Source organism: Phalacrocorax aristotelis, chromosome Z (genome assembly GCF_949628215.1).
Source record: "Phalacrocorax aristotelis chromosome Z, bGulAri2.1, whole genome shotgun sequence".
NCBI classification, from domain to species: domain Eukaryota; kingdom Metazoa; phylum Chordata; class Aves; order Suliformes; family Phalacrocoracidae; genus Phalacrocorax; species Phalacrocorax aristotelis.
The window spans coordinates 6,832,796-6,849,385 of NC_134311.1; the positions used below are offsets into that span (position 1 = coordinate 6,832,796).

At 39.0% G+C, this 16,590-nt stretch overlaps 1 protein-coding gene across 1 annotated transcript in view; it reads right to left on the reverse strand.

Annotated features, from left to right (window-relative positions):
- VCAN (versican) overlaps positions 1-16,590 on the reverse strand; it is a 113,003-nt gene that overhangs the window by 20,558 nt on the left and 75,855 nt on the right. The window contains exons 8-10 of the mRNA XM_075079909.1: positions 9,649-15,165; positions 7,423-7,536; positions 5,906-6,019 (exon numbers count right to left, since the gene is read on the reverse strand). Coding sequence (XP_074936010.1) covers positions 5,906-6,019; positions 7,423-7,536; positions 9,649-15,165 — 5,745 coding nt within the window. The remainder of the gene's footprint in view (positions 1-5,905; positions 6,020-7,422; positions 7,537-9,648; positions 15,166-16,590) is intronic.

Below are 16,590 nucleotides of genomic sequence, written 5' to 3' on the forward strand. Positions count from 1 at the left end.
GATGATGATAAGGACTTGCCACTGAGAAAAGAGAGTTTTAGGGGAGAATGGAAGAAACAATAAGGAAAACTCAGACTGTTTTGAGTTATGGCAGATAAAATGGCATCATAAAGGACATTCAGCACAAGATGACTGCCTGTTCCGACTACAGCCTCTTCCAGCTATGTAAGTACATGACGGCTCACCCTGAAGGGCCTCAGCTGCAGGATGTTAAAGGACAGAAACACAAAGCTTGGCCTTCCCCACCCCACCAACTGAACAGGAATTTGCCACTTCCTACCAAGTTTTTTCAATCCCCAAACACAAGTGTGCCTGAAAGCAACTGTCCGGCCTTTCCAGAGGCCTTTCCAGAATGTATAGATATGTTCTCGGTGTTAAATTGGACTTCTTATTTTCAGTAAGTCAGTGTAGTCAATAGTATGTTTTGACCAAAGGGGCTTTTTTTTGCATTAGTACAGATAAAGCCAAATATTATAGAATGTGCCAATGACATATGACTGCAAATTCTTTAATTTTGATATTTCTTAGGTTTGAGCAGCTACCACCTGAAAGACAATTGTGGAATAATTTTTTCACAACACAAGGCTGGTTCTTAATTGGTAGCAGGAAGAGGCCATTCATATCCTAAAGCACAAAAATGTCTATTTGTTTAAAGTTTTTAAATGTCCCAAGATAAAAACTAGACTTTATATGTACATAAATTGATTTAAAAGTGAAAACATGTAACTTCAGACTCTTACCAGAATTTCTACGACAATTCCTGGCAACACCAATAACACAGCAGTCATTGCCTTAGGAGTCTGGTATCAAAATCATTTTCTAGCAGTCACCAGTACAGACATAAATGTACCAAATACAAAGGCATAATAGAGCTTACGCTGATTACCTCTCATCTATTTTCAACAAGTTAAGCTGCAGAAAACTGCATGTGTCTTGAGTAATCCCAGCTATGAAAAAAGAATGTAGTCTATACATTTTTCTTTTCCGTTTTGTATTCTGCATGAGATTCAGGCTGCAGATACAGCTTTAAACTCTGGCACCTAGGCTATTTTAAAGTTTAGTCTGCTTTTGGCTTTCTAGAACATCTGTTTAACCACACAATGCTGACTAACAGTGATGTGTCCTTTGTGAAGGCACTTAGAATTTTATTTTCCATCTTGTGGAGGGACTCCCTTGTCCCACAGGAAAGAAGTCAGATAATAACACGCAGCATTACATGCTGAAAAAACTGTGGCCAGAGAGTATTTCCAGGCTATCCTAATCAAGCCTTCCCTGGCCTCTGCTAGGGAAGAAGTGCACTATTCGAGAGAAAATCCACTGAAAGGCACATGGGGGAGGCAGTGAGTCTTGAAAACATAAAACCTAGAATGGTGAGTTCACAGAATGGCATATAATGGCCTGAGCATAAACTGTAAATAACAGAATTCATCTTCTTAAGACAGAGGATGCCAAACAGTGACATAGGTACTCTTTGTTGAAATGCATGCACTGCAGTGCACATGCAACTCCTCCCTCCTATTCAAAATGGCATGTTGTTTTCCAAAATGGAAAAGTTTAATAAATTCTTCTGCACCTGTTTGTAGTCCAAATCTACAAAGATGGAAAAAGACATGGACGATGACTATAGAATACATAGGATATTTAGAAGGGGAAGACAAAAATTTTTCTTTTTTTTTTTCTTTTTAGAGGACACATTAATGAGAAAAGGGGAAAAAGGAATAGGCAGAGTCTAGGAGGCTAGAGGATGAAAAACTCAAACAAGGCAAGTAAAAATGTTTCGTCTCTGCAGTGCTTTGACCTGAGTGTGTGTATCTTACCACATTAACAAAGCTGAAAGGGTGATTCAAAGGTAAGAGCTCCATATGGATATAAGTTTTTAATGCCTTTGCTGAACCAGTAAAGTCTTATTGCAGGTGGCTGTAAATTTTCTGACCCAATCACCTGTGAGCAGAGTAGGTGCAAGCACTTACTGAATACAATACTTCAGGTTCATTGTATACTTATCCGGGAGGTAGTCACAGCTTTCTGTAACCTTATTCCAGAATGTGATGGAAAGGCTGAAACACTGCTTGCCATATTTATGGTGTTTTAAAAGTTGTCTGACTAGTCTTAAGATTTATGACAATTTGGTGGCTTTTTCAGTGATGTATGTGAGGAGTTACTTACACAGCTTCTGTTTTCTCAGCAGCAGCACTGCAACTGCAGCTCTCTAACTGCAATTGTATATGTATAACAACATCTTTAAACACTGCATTAAAAAGAATGTTCTCTGTAGGTTTAATACATAGATAGGTACTGCTTTTTCAACAGCTGGAATAAGCTGTGGACAAAAGGTCCTTTGTTTTTAAAGAAATTCCATAAAAGACTTAAATAAAGACTGAAATACACGTAATAGAACATAATGAGTTTTACTGAGCTGTGAATTCTGTCTGTGACTGCCTGCCTTCAGCTAACGAATAAATGCCTGAGGCCCCTTAGCCCACACATCTTGAGGAGAAACCATTTCTCTGGTAAATACACAAAATAATCCCTTCTCAGCTGAAAGACATCAGTTAGAGACCATCTGTTTTCAGAAAGTATCTTTGCACTGAGCCCTTCTCAAATAATTCCATCCCAAGCTACCAAGCCCTGGGAACAAAGTGAATCAAATGAGACCAGAGTAAGTACACATATTTGAACAATGAACTTGGGTTATAAAAAAAATTTTGTTGCCGATTTGGTGATTAAAAAAACCCAGTTGTTTTTTTTTCAGAACCTGGAAGACAACAGCTGGTTGTATTATCCCAGGGAGGTATGTCCTGTAACAAACACATACGTGCCATTTTGGCACACAGGTCCATGCATGCAGCTGCATTTGATAAACAGGCTACCCTAGGTGCGCCTGCAGAGATCCTGCAGCAGAGAAAGCCAAACCTTAAGTCTAAAACACAAACACCATTCCTTGAAAGCAAGTAGACACCAGTTAGAATAGCAAAAGGAGAAAGATAAAAGGAAACTCTAGCCAGTCAAGGAAGGAAGAGGAAAATCTAGACAGGTGCTCATCCAGGTCTCATAAAGAACACATTTTTTAAATAGAGGTTCAAATTCCAGGTCTCTACCATTTTGTTGTTTCCCCTGTAACTATTCATGCAGTAAGGGGCTCCTTACTACAAATACAGATGGCCAGATAATGCACCAACAGCTACAGACTTTCATACACCCCATCGGTCCCTAGGGACTATTCTCCACAGTTGGTTCCACTAGCCCGGCGTGAGACAGGGTACCAAACAACCCTCCCCTTCTCCTTCCCCAGACATGGAGCTTGCAAAGCAGTGCTTCAGGCAGCACTGCTAGGGAGGATCTGAGCTCTGGGCTCATTTATCCGGACACCAAGTGCTCTCACAAGGACTTTGCACAGAGGAGTGGCAATGGAAAGACTGATGAGTCCCCTAGCATAAGACTCACATCAAGAACCACTGTAGCCTGTAGTCACCCTTTGAAAAAGAGTTTTTGGGCTATTTCTGCATTTTAAGAAGTGTTGTTCAAATGTCAGCAATTGGCATGCAGAATATGCATCTGTGCTTTGACAAGATACATATGGAGGACAAAAAAGGGTATTATCTAACAGAGATACTCCACTCACTTTTAAATCTAGTCAGGATCAGAAGCAATGCTGGTTTACTAAGCTACCAATCTAATCTAAAAAGGAAACACCCTCAGCTATTTCTAACATCAGGCAACTTTAGCTCTCTTCAGGAAGAAGTTCCTGGGCTCAGATTGTCTGCTGAACTATTTCCACCTGGCAAGAAAAACTGCTGTCACAGAGCCAGTTAGAGCTCACTGAGTCTCAGGACTGATTTCCCTCACCCTAGGCTAGATCACCCTGAAGGCTCCTCTAACTTCCACCACCTGCTGGAGCTCCCTGATGTGCAGCTGCACTGTCCTCTGGTCACATACCCCTCCTAACGCTGACACAAGCATAATACATCAGCCAAAGATCCCAAAACCTCAAAAATTCTCTTGGGGGCATTTGGGCAAAATTGTGAGCTCTGTGTTTTTTTCTACATCAGTGCCGTGGGACCAGGATGCAGTGGAGTTGTCTCCTACTTTGAACTTCATTTCGAGAGGCAATGCATGCCTGCTACTTCCATTCCCTTCCATGGCATTTTGAATACTCAGCACCATGCCTTAGAAAGCCCTTCAGCTTGACTTTTTTCAAAGCTTTCTAAAATGAATAGTATATACTGGAGGGGAAAAAAAAAGTAATGAAATATAATCTTGGTGTGCTCAACTCCACCCTTCCTATGGCACTGAGGTACGCATTCTGTCGTTCTGGCGGGTCTTTAAATATAGTGAGGTCAGGACTGGTGCCTTGAAATAAAGCCTGCTTGCCAGACAACCATGTCTCAATCGCCAACACAGTTTTATTTTGTCTGGTGGAATGGAAATTTGGCACTAAATGCTTTTCCCAAATCCCAAACCACCACAGGACTTTAAGTGGAGGAAATTTAAATTCCAAAGCTGAGTGAGCAGGGCTCTGGTTCTGATTGACAAGCTAGGAAATGTTCCCATTAAGCACCTAAAATGCACTCTCAGGTTGGTCATAAAAAGCAGCTTAAAGCTACCACAGTACTCAGAGCCACTCGCTACTATGGATTTGCTGGAATGAAGGGGAGGAGGAAGGGAGAGAGAACATTTATTTCTTTTGTTGTGAAAACACTGTCAACTTATAGTTTTGGAGAACAGATTCAGAACATCCTTTCAAATTACAAAATTATCCAGATTGCTGAAAAAGTTAAACAGTGAAAAGTGCTGGAGCTGGTCAGCTTTGAGAGTTTTCAGCTATAACAAACAAATCTCCATAGCTTGAGCTGGAAGAGTTTGCAAACTGCCTTTCACTGAAGATGGGAAAGAAACATGAAAATATACAGTATTAGTTAAACAAATCCAAAGGTCTAGTTCATTCACCTGAGTCCAAAACCATTCAGCTGAAGAAAGAGAGAAAAGTATATTCATAAGCTTTAGTAAGTACACTTTAGGACACCAATTTTTCTCACAGAAATGCCTTCATTAATTTTATTGACAGACAGATTTTGCTATCCTATTGCTCCTCCTACAAGCACATACTGAGTAAGCATCTTGCACTGTAAATATTTCTTATAAATGCTGTGGGAGGCAATGTCCTAACAGTTACAGAGATTTGGATGTTTAATCTGATTTCAGTTGTCCAGTTTAGAAAGCCTATTAAAACTTCCCTGTAATTGTGATCCTGCACCTAGTTTTCCTAAAATAATTCTGGGATGAAGTTGTCAAGGCTATGGTTCCCAGTGGATGGATATATAATCTGGCATATTCAGTAGACTGTTCTTACTTTCCAGTGATGTTTGTTGGAAGTGACGGTTTCTGGTATGTCTTTCACACTGTATATAACTTTTTAAGACAGAAGCTTGGTCAGAGAGTAACTCTGCTCCCACTCGTTATCCCATGAGCATCACTACAATAATGAGAGAACCTCATCATGTGTTTTCCCAGTAGTTTGCAAGCCAATATGAGCAGGCTGTGCTTGCCTTGGAGCCACCTGAAAACTGTATGGCTGTTATTTTGGCACATAAACCACCCAATATAACAGTTTATATTGTGACTTCCGGTCAGGTTAGCTTGGGGACAGAGTTTGCTCTCATCCATGTGCAAAAGATGGTACAGATGTAACCTTTAACAAAAAGTCCTGAGCCATAAATCATGGGAGTCTAACATACTCAGAAATTATATTCTCTCCTCATTACTGATGACCTCCCACAGATTTTGACAGATTTTGACAGTTTCTTCCATCCTCTCATTTTTAGGAAGCTCTGCCTAGGTACTCCAGAACGGTGTCAAAATGAAAACAGATACCTCAATCACCATAGATTAAAAAAAAGCACATTACCTTGTTCACAAAGAGCACCTATATAGCTTGGCAGACACAAGCAAGTAAAAGTATTGAGGCCATCTATACATGTGGCTCCATTCCGGCATGGGTTAGACTGGCATTCATCGATATCTACAACATAAAGATAAAAGTGTTTTTATAATCCGCCCACCTCCTAGAGGGGAAATGTTCTTCAGCCTTAGTCATACTTTTCACTAGGACCAGTTCAATCCAGAAGAATGAAGTATTGCAAAAGATCCAAGTGACCCGTTTATTTACATGATAACTGATTTCACTATGCATAACCTTCCTTTCTTTTCATCCGCAAGCCAAGAAGCAGTTTCCTCAGGAAATGTGACATTACTGATCCACAATTTATATCCTGTACTCTGGCTCCTGAGTTAATTTCTAAAATCTAGGCCTTCAATTCCTCACTGTGTAGCTGAGAAGCGTGCAGTGTATAGTATTTTCCTGTACTGGTAGAAAATTCAACTTGAGTGTCTGACCACGGCACAAAAAATTCTTATCCAGTATTGGAGACCTCAAATATCTTCTCAAATCTCAAATATTGGAAATCTTACTGTACACCATCAAGCAGACTGCTAATTTTAGTCTGCAAAGCAGCATGCCCTGGCATCTTTCTGGTTTGCATTTCTCATTTCTTTCTTGTGTGATCTTACCAAGATGAGGACAGAGCATCATAAAGACAATCTCAGTAAATGACCAGTCAGATAGTAACATTCATTTCATAGTCACGCACAGGTTTGCTGCTGAGCCTATGGCTCTAGAGTAAACAAATAACCTTTCTCTCCCCCACTCCTGTCTGCTAAAATACCTTTTCTTTGCCTTTTAAATTGGAGCACTAGTTCATTTAATATAATTACTTTGTGCATGTATTTTCACACGTTCTAAACTAGTATGTCTCTTTATGAAGATCATATGGTGTTTTCTAATGAGTATTGTTCCTCTGAAATAATCACAACTTAAACTGTAATGCAGATTTTGCAAACATCTTAGTCCAAAGTAAACACAGACATCACAGGCAGCTTGAAGAGGTCCTCAGCTAGAGGAGTTACTAAAATACTAATTTATACCAAGGACATATATGATTATGATCATATTTACAATTTCCTTGAAAAAATATCAAGCTGGCATTCAGTGCTCAGCTTCCCAGTCACATTTGGGACTAGTTTATTTTACCACCTTTTCAAATAATTATACAAAGCACATAAGAAGTGTCCCAAATATTAATGTTAATTTGGATTTATTTAATGTATTTATGAATTCAATGTAATGAATTCTAGGTCATGTCATTCATTTACGATTATGTTTGTGTACATGCACATCTGTGCACTTTATGGAGATAGAGAAAGGGGGTAAGTGGGCTTCCTTCACTTTATTGTTTTCTTCTTAAGGCCTCAGTGTAGAATTTTTCAAGTGACTATGTACCTCTCACCTTCAAAACACACCACATCAGCAGATCTCATGTATGAAAACTTTATACTCAGCTTAGTATCTAGATGACATCAGCTTACCTAATTCACACTGCTCACCGTTGAAACCTGGCAAACATGTACAGATGTAAAATGAACCACGTGGATAGCAGGTACCACCATTAAGGCAGGGATTGCTTTTGCATGGATCTTGGCCTGTGAAACAAGTAGAAAAAGAAAATTGACTCTGTAGCTTCAAGGAACTGGACTCTTTTTCATTTTTTTGGAAGAAGAAATATTTCTTCGTTTCTGCATTAATGCTGCAGGCTTTACTGTAGTTACAGAAACTCTATTAACATAATAGGTTACTGAGAATAAGATAGTTCTGTAAAACAGTAATGCTTATTTTCAGGCATCACTACTTTCAACTTTAAAAACAAGGCATTTACTATGAACCAGTCTAAATAATTTTCAGAATTACACTTTGTCATAGCAATTTGTACTATATTTGGCAGTCATGATATTGTATTGAGGATTTAGTTTGCATGACATGACAATTAATTATAGCTGAAAACAGTTAAACATAGGCAAAAGGAATGGAAAATGCTTTTATTTTTGAAAGGGTTAGTTTATGTAGAATGATTGGGTACACAGAACATATCGGCTGGTTGCTGTTGTTTCACTTTGTTATGTTTAATCAATCAATGCCCACAAAGTCTTATTTCTTTGAAAGGATGTTTTCATAGTTCCCAGCTGTCTTTCTTAAAAAACACATTTCAAGAATATAAAGAAAGTTACTGAATACATTTGTTACTGAACTAAAAACTAAAATGAAAGCTTACCTGCTGTGAAATCATCCGTTGTTATGGGAGTTATCATTTAAATAACTTTTCCTTGCAGAGCTTTATGCCTTCTAGTGATGTTTATTTCAACTGAGTTTTGATACCTAGGTATTTGCGTTTGATTTAATGCCTGGGAGCAGTCACTCACACAAACAAGTACGCACTATGTAACCATTTCTAAGTATGAGCTTCTCAGAGTTAGAGGCAAATCATGAAGACAGTCCTTCTGGGATACAAGAAGAAATCCCTGGCATTGAAAACTTACAAAATGGGTAAGAGAGTTCTGTAACCTAAGTTAATTCAGAGGCATGGAAAAGTTTAGATTTTTGGTTACATTTTTCCAAAACAGTCTATGATTTATGAAATAAAAGATATGCAACATCTATTTTATCCTTGCAAGCTAGACATTTAAAGAAGTCTTCTTAAAGTACCAAGTTCCCTATCTAGTCACCAGAAAGCAAAGGGTTCAGTTGAAAGCCTCCAGAAGAAAATCCCGTCTACTTAAGTTTAGAATTGTAATTAAGTAAGCAGGATCTTGCTTTGAAGGTTTTGAAAAGAATCTGATCATATCCATAAAATAGAGCATTTTTTTAGGACTGCTTCACTGAAAGGCCCAAATGTAGGGCTGTGTTAAGCACCTAATGATGTTTATTGTGCGTTTACTGTCTGTCTGTCTTCCTACAGACTGGATTATTTAAGGAAAAATAATAGAAAACTCTATAAAATTTAACCAGTTCTGTTCTTTCCTAAGCTATATCTAGATAAAATATGAACTAAAGGGACACTACTCATACTGACCCTACCTGCATCATCTGTGTATTTGGTGAAATGGTGCCTAATAGCCATTATATAAAACAAAACACTGTGGCAAATGATGTCTAACAAAAGAGTCTGTGATTTATGGAAGACAGAGACCATATCAACCAGTTAAAGCTACAAACAGGCTGAAATCATGAAGTCTCAGTTTCCTCTTGTCTGGAAATTTATTTTGTAGGTTAAGAGAAGTTAATTTTTATAGAAAATTATGATCCTAAAATGCACACTATATTTGCTAAGTCAAGTGCAAGATGTCCTAAACCAGCCCTACCCATAAACCAGTTGTATAAGTACTGTCGTCATGCCAACACAGAGAAGCTATCAGACAAAATCAACTGTTGGAAATTGGAAAATTAAATAATTACAGCTGAATTCTCTACCACAATCAATGTCACCTTCCTGTCTTTTAGAACTGGCTGGTCACCTCAAGTCTGATCCAGAGCTCCATGATGCAAGCACCCAGGAAAAGTCACTGAGCTTGAGTTTTGGTAGCCCCATCTTCCTTCACTTTGTAGCTGTTACAGTCATGCTGATTTCAAAGCTTGAGGCTCATGAGTTCTGTTGTTATTTCACAGGGTGCTCTGTTTTTCATACCTCTTATCAGAGTTAAGACACACATTTTAAACTATCACAACAAACATATGCAACAGTAATCATATTTTGAAGTTACCTGGAATTTGCACTGCTGTGCCTTCAACTGAACCCACACTGGTGCCAATCAGGAAATCTGATCCATTAGTGACTTCCGGAAGGGAAAATGATGAAGTTACAAGTTCAATGGTATTTGGCTCCTCAGAACTTATCGTTGACTGCTCATTTTGATACAGACTGTTTCCAGGGGCAGCGCTGTTTGTTGCAATGTTAGAAGAAATTGTCGTGACCTCCTCTCGACCAAACAAAGCTGACTGTGTTTCTGTGTCTCTATCCAAAGGTTGTGAAGATGAAGCTAGCATTGTAACTGCTTCCTGGTCTGGTTTAAATACTTCGCTTTCAATACTGTTGGGTGAATCTGAAACAGGTGTGGATAAAAGCCATGGGATCTCTTTCTCAGTGCTCCTGTCAGCTTCCTGATGGAGGTTGTTCACTCTCCCTGAGGAAGTGGCAACATTTATTGTGCTAACTTTTGGAACATCTGTGCTTGCACTTTCTCCAAAATTCAGAAAAGCAGTAGGCAAGACATGTATTGATGGAGAATCTCCAGAAATACTAGCTTCTTCCTCAACAGCCAAATCAGATACAGAGGTTTCTGTCTCCTCTGTCCTGTCTGTCACAAGTCTATTAAATTGAGGACTACTTTCAGTAGTTGTGCTTTCTGAAATAGGCTTGGGAGAAAACTCCAGCAAAGAAGACTCTGTTCTGTCAAGAAGGTCTGTAGTGGGTGGTTTATATGTTGCTGCAATATCAGAACTAACCTCTTTGAAGGTTCCTTCTGATGAATGATCAGACTGATCTGAATCCTTTGATGATGATGTACTTGGAATGACTACTTCAGGATACTCAGATACTCCATTAACTAACTGAACAGTTACTGAGGATTTGGGAGTTTGCGGTAAAGAATAAAAGCTCTCTGAATCTGTTTCTTCATACTCTGCTGAAGCCGATTTTGTGTTTGTGTATACTGTAGGATGATTATCTTCATTCTTGCTAAATGATACACTTGTCAGTTGGGATGTTTGCTGTGTGGTTACATCACTTACATCAAGCATGTCAGTTGTCAAAGCCTTTTCTGTCTCAGCAGTTAAAACTGGTGTAAGAGAAGGAATCATCGTCTGCTTATCATCCGGTTCTTCTTGGCCCATTCCAGAAAAGCCAGAAACAGAGATTGTTTCACTTTGATTTGCTATTACTTGGTTGTTTGCTGAAGTATTCAGCTCATAGGTGTCTTCTGTGGTGCTTGTTACAACATGTTTAGACTCATGAGGCACTTGAGGGCTTGCTAGTGATGGTACTGTAGGAAGGAAAATGCCCAGTTCAGAGAGTTCGGTAGTGATGAGAGATTCTGTTGTAAACCTCATGGCATTCCCTGAACCCAAGTCCTTGTCATCTGATTTTGGTCTGTGCCCAGCTGTTACTGATTCACTGCTTGGCTGACTGGAAGTAGTCAGACTGTCATCAGATCCAAGTGTCTTCTCTTTGGTTATAGAAAATTTAGGTGTTGAATCATATTTCTCCCCTTCAGCTGTCATGCTATCATCACCACCGTATGTTGATTGTATGACAGGATTTGGCATTGTCTGCACACTTATTATATCTTCAGGCATTGATTTTGAGTGATCCATGTCTATAATAGTTGTTTCTTCTGATGGGATTTGAAGTCGTTCTTCAATTAGTGTAATATCACCATAAACAGAAACATTCAATATAACATTTCTTTTATCATCAATCATGGGAATAATTTTCTCAGATATCCCAGTATCACTTGTTAGTTCTTCTGATGTAGCTGTCTTTGGTTGAACATCGGATGGATTTTCCATGATCTCTTTTGCTTCTGTAAAAAGGGATGCTAGTGCTGTGGTCACAGTCTGTGATCCATCTATCGGTGCCTCTGTTGTCATAACTTCAGAATAAACTTCCCCAGGAACACTAGATGAAGCATTTAGTTCTACTTTTGACACAGGGGGTATTGACAAATGAGTAAACATGTCAGGAGAAGATGAATCCAAAACACCAACCCAGCCAGATCCTTCTCCAGAGCTTTCAGGTAATAATCTGCCTGGCATCCTTGGTGCTGATGTTACAAGTGATTCTTTTGTTTCAAGATTAGGAGTTCCACTCAGTATTACAGAAACAGGAGTTATGCCATCTTTAATCAATATATGTGAAGTTTCCTCTTGAGAAACAGCTTTAGAAGTAGCTGTTGTCCCATTTGTTTCATTTTCTCCTCTCCTATAGTCAGTTCCCATATTGCGAGGTTCTTCAATTGTAACAAAATAATGTGTCATCTCTTCAATCTCTTTAGAGCTCAAGTTCTTGGTACTCTCTTCTGCTAAAGCTGGTGAACTGGTGATCACAGAGCTGGGGAACTGGTCTTCTGTTTCTGCCAGGAGCTCAGTTACAGCACTTTTAACTTCTTCATTAACTTCAGCATTTGATTCAGTACTTCCTCTTTCAAAGTCTTGTGTCTTGTCAGTTGAAAATTTGGGTTCTGTATTTGCAGGATAAGTTTGAGGACTTGAAGTACTCATGATTTCTTTGACAGCCGGTGGCACTACAGAAGAAATAACAGCAAGGTCATCTCCTGATCCTTCTCCTGAAAATAATGGATCACTGATGAGCTCATTATTTGTTATCTTTTCTTCTTTAGGTGTCAGGAGTGATCTGGGAATATCTTTTGTAGGGAAAATATTTTGTATCAACTCCTCCTCTTGCTCTATATCTGTAACTGGAGAGCTTATGTGTTCCATTTCAAACTTTACAGACTCAGTTACTCTGTCATCATTAAATGGCAAAAGTATATCTTTAACAGATTCAGTTTCTAATTCCTTTTCTTCTGAATATGGACTGACAGTTGGAACATTTAAAAATCCCAGATGTTCATGGTTAGCCTGTGTATTTTTAAAGAATGGGTCTGTTGTTGTCTCTTCAGAAGATTCTATAGCTTTTGGTGAAATTTCCCTTGGCGTGTCTCCCTCAGGATGTATATCGTCCACCAAAGGAATCTTCGTAGGAAAAGCTCTCACTGTCAGTTCATCAATTGCTTTCTCTTCCATTCTTATGCCAGTTACAGTTCCCATTGTGGTTACTTCGTGTTCTGTACTTGTGACTTGTGACTTGTGACTAGCATCAGGTTCAGTAGTGAAGGTATGATCCATAGATGGTGTGCTGACAACTTTTTTGTCATACTTCTCTTGTGTTTCTGGTCTCTCAGTGGGTGAAACTGCTGTTTTTGCAAATGATTCAATTAATGTGTCTGCTTCTCCAGACCCCTGATCCACAAATGAGAAATTACTTCCAAGTATTTCTTCAGTAGGTCCATTAGAAATTAGTTTTGTGGTGCTGCTGTCACCTTTGAATTCTTCTCCAGAGCCATGCTCAATCAGGAGAATCTTGCCTAATGAGGCAGTTGAAGAACTAACTTTTGCATTTTTGCTTTCTGTAGAGTCAGCTACTGCTTTTATACTGCCAGTACCATGTGTCACCATGACATCGTGAGGGCTGTTACTAACCGCTGATTCTGGAGGTGATGTGACTTCACCCATTTCTAAATCTTCAGTTTTAACTCCTGGTGCAACATGAGATACTATCTCTTTTCTAGAATCAGGACTAGGTTTTACTTCAGAAGGAGCTGTGTAAGTTGTTTCTCTTTCCTGGGTTTGTTCTCCCAGGTTTCCTGTGTGAAACACATCCTGGGACATCTGACTTGCTACTCCAGACTCTTTTGTCAAGCCATCTGACCCAGTACTTGAAACTGATATTGCTGATTCACCTGTTCTTGCATGTTCTTCATACTCTGTTGTTGCATTCTTCAGTGGAGCATCACCTGTGCTGTAAACTCTTCCTTCATGCTTTTGTGTTTGTGTTTCAGTGATAGGCCTTAATGGAACTGGACTCAAAGTAGCAGACTCAGTGATAACTTCTATGTCTCCAGAACCTGTATCAATAAACAGGGAGTCAGTACTTACCACTTTTCTTGTGGGACCCCCTGAAAATATGTCTACTGGTTGTTCTGCTGATCCTTCATTTATAAAAACCTTCTCTCTCAAGAGAGGAACAGTGGTGACCTTTTTGATTTCAGAACTTACAGTATCTGTTACCAGCACTGTTTTTCTGAGTGGGGTGGGCTCTTGACTTACAGTTCTGACCTCACTAGTAGTGCTCCCAAGTTCATTTAATTCCAAATTTCCCTCTGCAGCAGTAGCTGAATTTTCCTGACTTGAGTAAACAGTGGTCTGTGTTTCTTTTTCATCTTCAATATTCTTTTCAGTTACAGGAGAGCTGACAACTACTTTTTCTGTAATGAGTTCAGATACAGGATTGGTGGCAACAATTACTTCGGAACTTTGATCAAAAGCAGAATAAAGACTGCTTATTCCTCTGGGCAAAACAGAGGTGATTCCTGAGATGGTTACAGACGTTTCTGTTGGCAGCTCTGTGCCAGAGCCCAAAGAAATGTCTTGCATTGAAAGTGTTTCTGTTACTGCTGTTTCTGTTGTCATGGCTGAAGTTACAGTGGTGTCCTCTTCTACATCTCCAGAGCCTTCTAGAACTAGAAAAGAAGCAGTGCTCATCCCAGGCTTTGCTGCATGAGTACTTGTTTCCAGGAGATTTTCAACAGGGGAATTTGCATTAAGTTTCAGAGTTGATTTCTCATGGTCTCCTGGAGCAGGAGTTGCCTTTTCTAGAGTAAGGTTTTTCACACCTATGCCTACAGTAGCAGTATTAAAAACTGCATCCAGAGAAGTGGTTACAGCAGAACTTTCCACTGTAAATGCGTCAGGAGCAGAAGTTATATCAGAATTTTTTTCATCATCTTCCTTTCTTGTTGTCACAATTTCTGAGGAGACAGAACTGGATAAATCAGATTCGGTGGAGCCATCTCCAGAAGATTCACTAGTAATCAAAAGCAAGTTTTTTGTATCTTTAGTAGAGCTCTCCTCAGTTCCATGCCATGTTATGGTCTCTTTAGTTTTTTGCAGAGACTGCTCGTATGAAGAAGTAATGGCTATTGATTTGTCTGTTGTGACAACTTCTGACTCACCACTATAGACAGGTTCTAACATTGCAACATCTGCTGTTGGTTGTGTAACTTCAAAAGCCCCTATTACTTCTCCAGCTTTGCTTGGTTGCATAGTACCGGAAGCTTCAGTTTCAGATATTATAAATGTGTTTGTTTCATTGATTTGAGAAAAGGTTACATTTTTGGAATGTGCAACGCTTTCAATTTGGTCACTTCTTGCTTCCTCAGCTTTTGTGCTCTTAGGTGCACTAGTAACTTGTTGCTTTCCATTGATGAACTGCAAAGCTGGAGGGGTTGTAACATCAGTAGTATTTTCACAGTCTTCCTCTTCTTCAAACTCTATAAAGTTTGGAAAGAAAGGATCCAATATTATATATTCAGATGAATCCTGCACTGAGTCTGAAGTACAGGGTTCAGTCTGAGCTGATTCTGCATCAATGTGGGGTTCATCTATTGCATGAGGAAGCATGTGGCGACTGAACAGATCCAAAAATTCATTCACCGGATGATCTGCAAAAAAAAGAGAGCTTTTCATAATCCCTAAGTGACAGCGATGGTTGCGCATTATAGTAGACATATGAAGCATAAGAAATTCATAGGAAAAAAAAAAACACAAAAAAATATTTCAAAATGAAACATAATAAATTCAGTGTGTTCTTCTACTGACACAAAGTTAAATGCTGCCACAGTATTTGACTTCCTAGTTGAAGCCTTTGTGTATATTGAACACATTGATTACGTAATACTGTCAATTGCCATGTGTGTTTAGTCCCAAACCCACCTTTGAACTAACTTATCCTACACTGTTCAGCAGAGGTAAGAAATGGACAAGATGAAAATCATTTTTAGACCAAAAGACTCTGGTCCCAACCTGCAGCAACTGCTTTCATGGATTTGAGACACTAGCTAACCTTTGCCAAAAACTGAACTTAGACAATCAAAAGCAAGGCAAAGTCTAAAGTAACATAGGACATGTAGAACATGCCTCACCAACTCCATTTATTCTTAGTCCAGAGTAATTCAAACTGCTAGAAACACCACAAAAACAGCATCAATTGCTCTGTTCTTTACAGTTGGACCCTAGGTCAGTAAATAAAGTCTCACTTTACAAGGCTGTTGCTATTTGGAATTATAAAGCATTTTGAAACAAATAAGAAAAAATATCCCAGATTCAAAAATCAATCACCATTCACACAGTAACATGAAACAAGTCCAGCTATTTTCTTCTGCTTATCATTCACTTTGATTTATTTACACTCTCCCACAGACTGCAAACCTCTCAAATTTTTTTCTAGGTGGTCAAGTAGATAAAGAGAAGGAAGGAAGATCTAAGTAGACAAGGTTTTAGCTGCAGAAGCCCTTATGGATTCCTCTGAGATTTATGATCCCAAACTCCATAGATGCTTCTAAAATGTGCCTTCTCAGCACAAATATTACTTCAAACCTTCTGTTCCAGACAATAGATGCTACCCTCATTTAAAAAAAAAAAGATACAATAGACTCAGAAAAAAGCCACGTTTCAGGCTTGGCCAACTGACTTGAAGCTGGAAACTTTGTGCTGAAAACTTATTCCATGAATGTACCTTTCTTATGAGTCTGTGTTTATAGCCATTTTGTCCAAAGCAAAATCACTGTTTGCGGGTACAAACTGGTGTAGCCAATGTAGCTATGTCTACCTCTGCCAGCAGAGGATCTGAACCAACATACAGGACTCCTGTCTCAGAGTGCTGCCAGCAATGATTGCTCCCCAAAGAATATATGCAGGTATGCTGGCATGCCCAGTATAAGACAGGACACAATTTTTAAGTAAATCTTCTTCATTAAATCTATTTACAAGACTTAAAAAAATGACAACCTGACAGGTAAAGTATTTCATTAGTTTGAAGTAATTCCCCTACCTATGAACATCACTTAACCTCTACGACTACTGAGCCC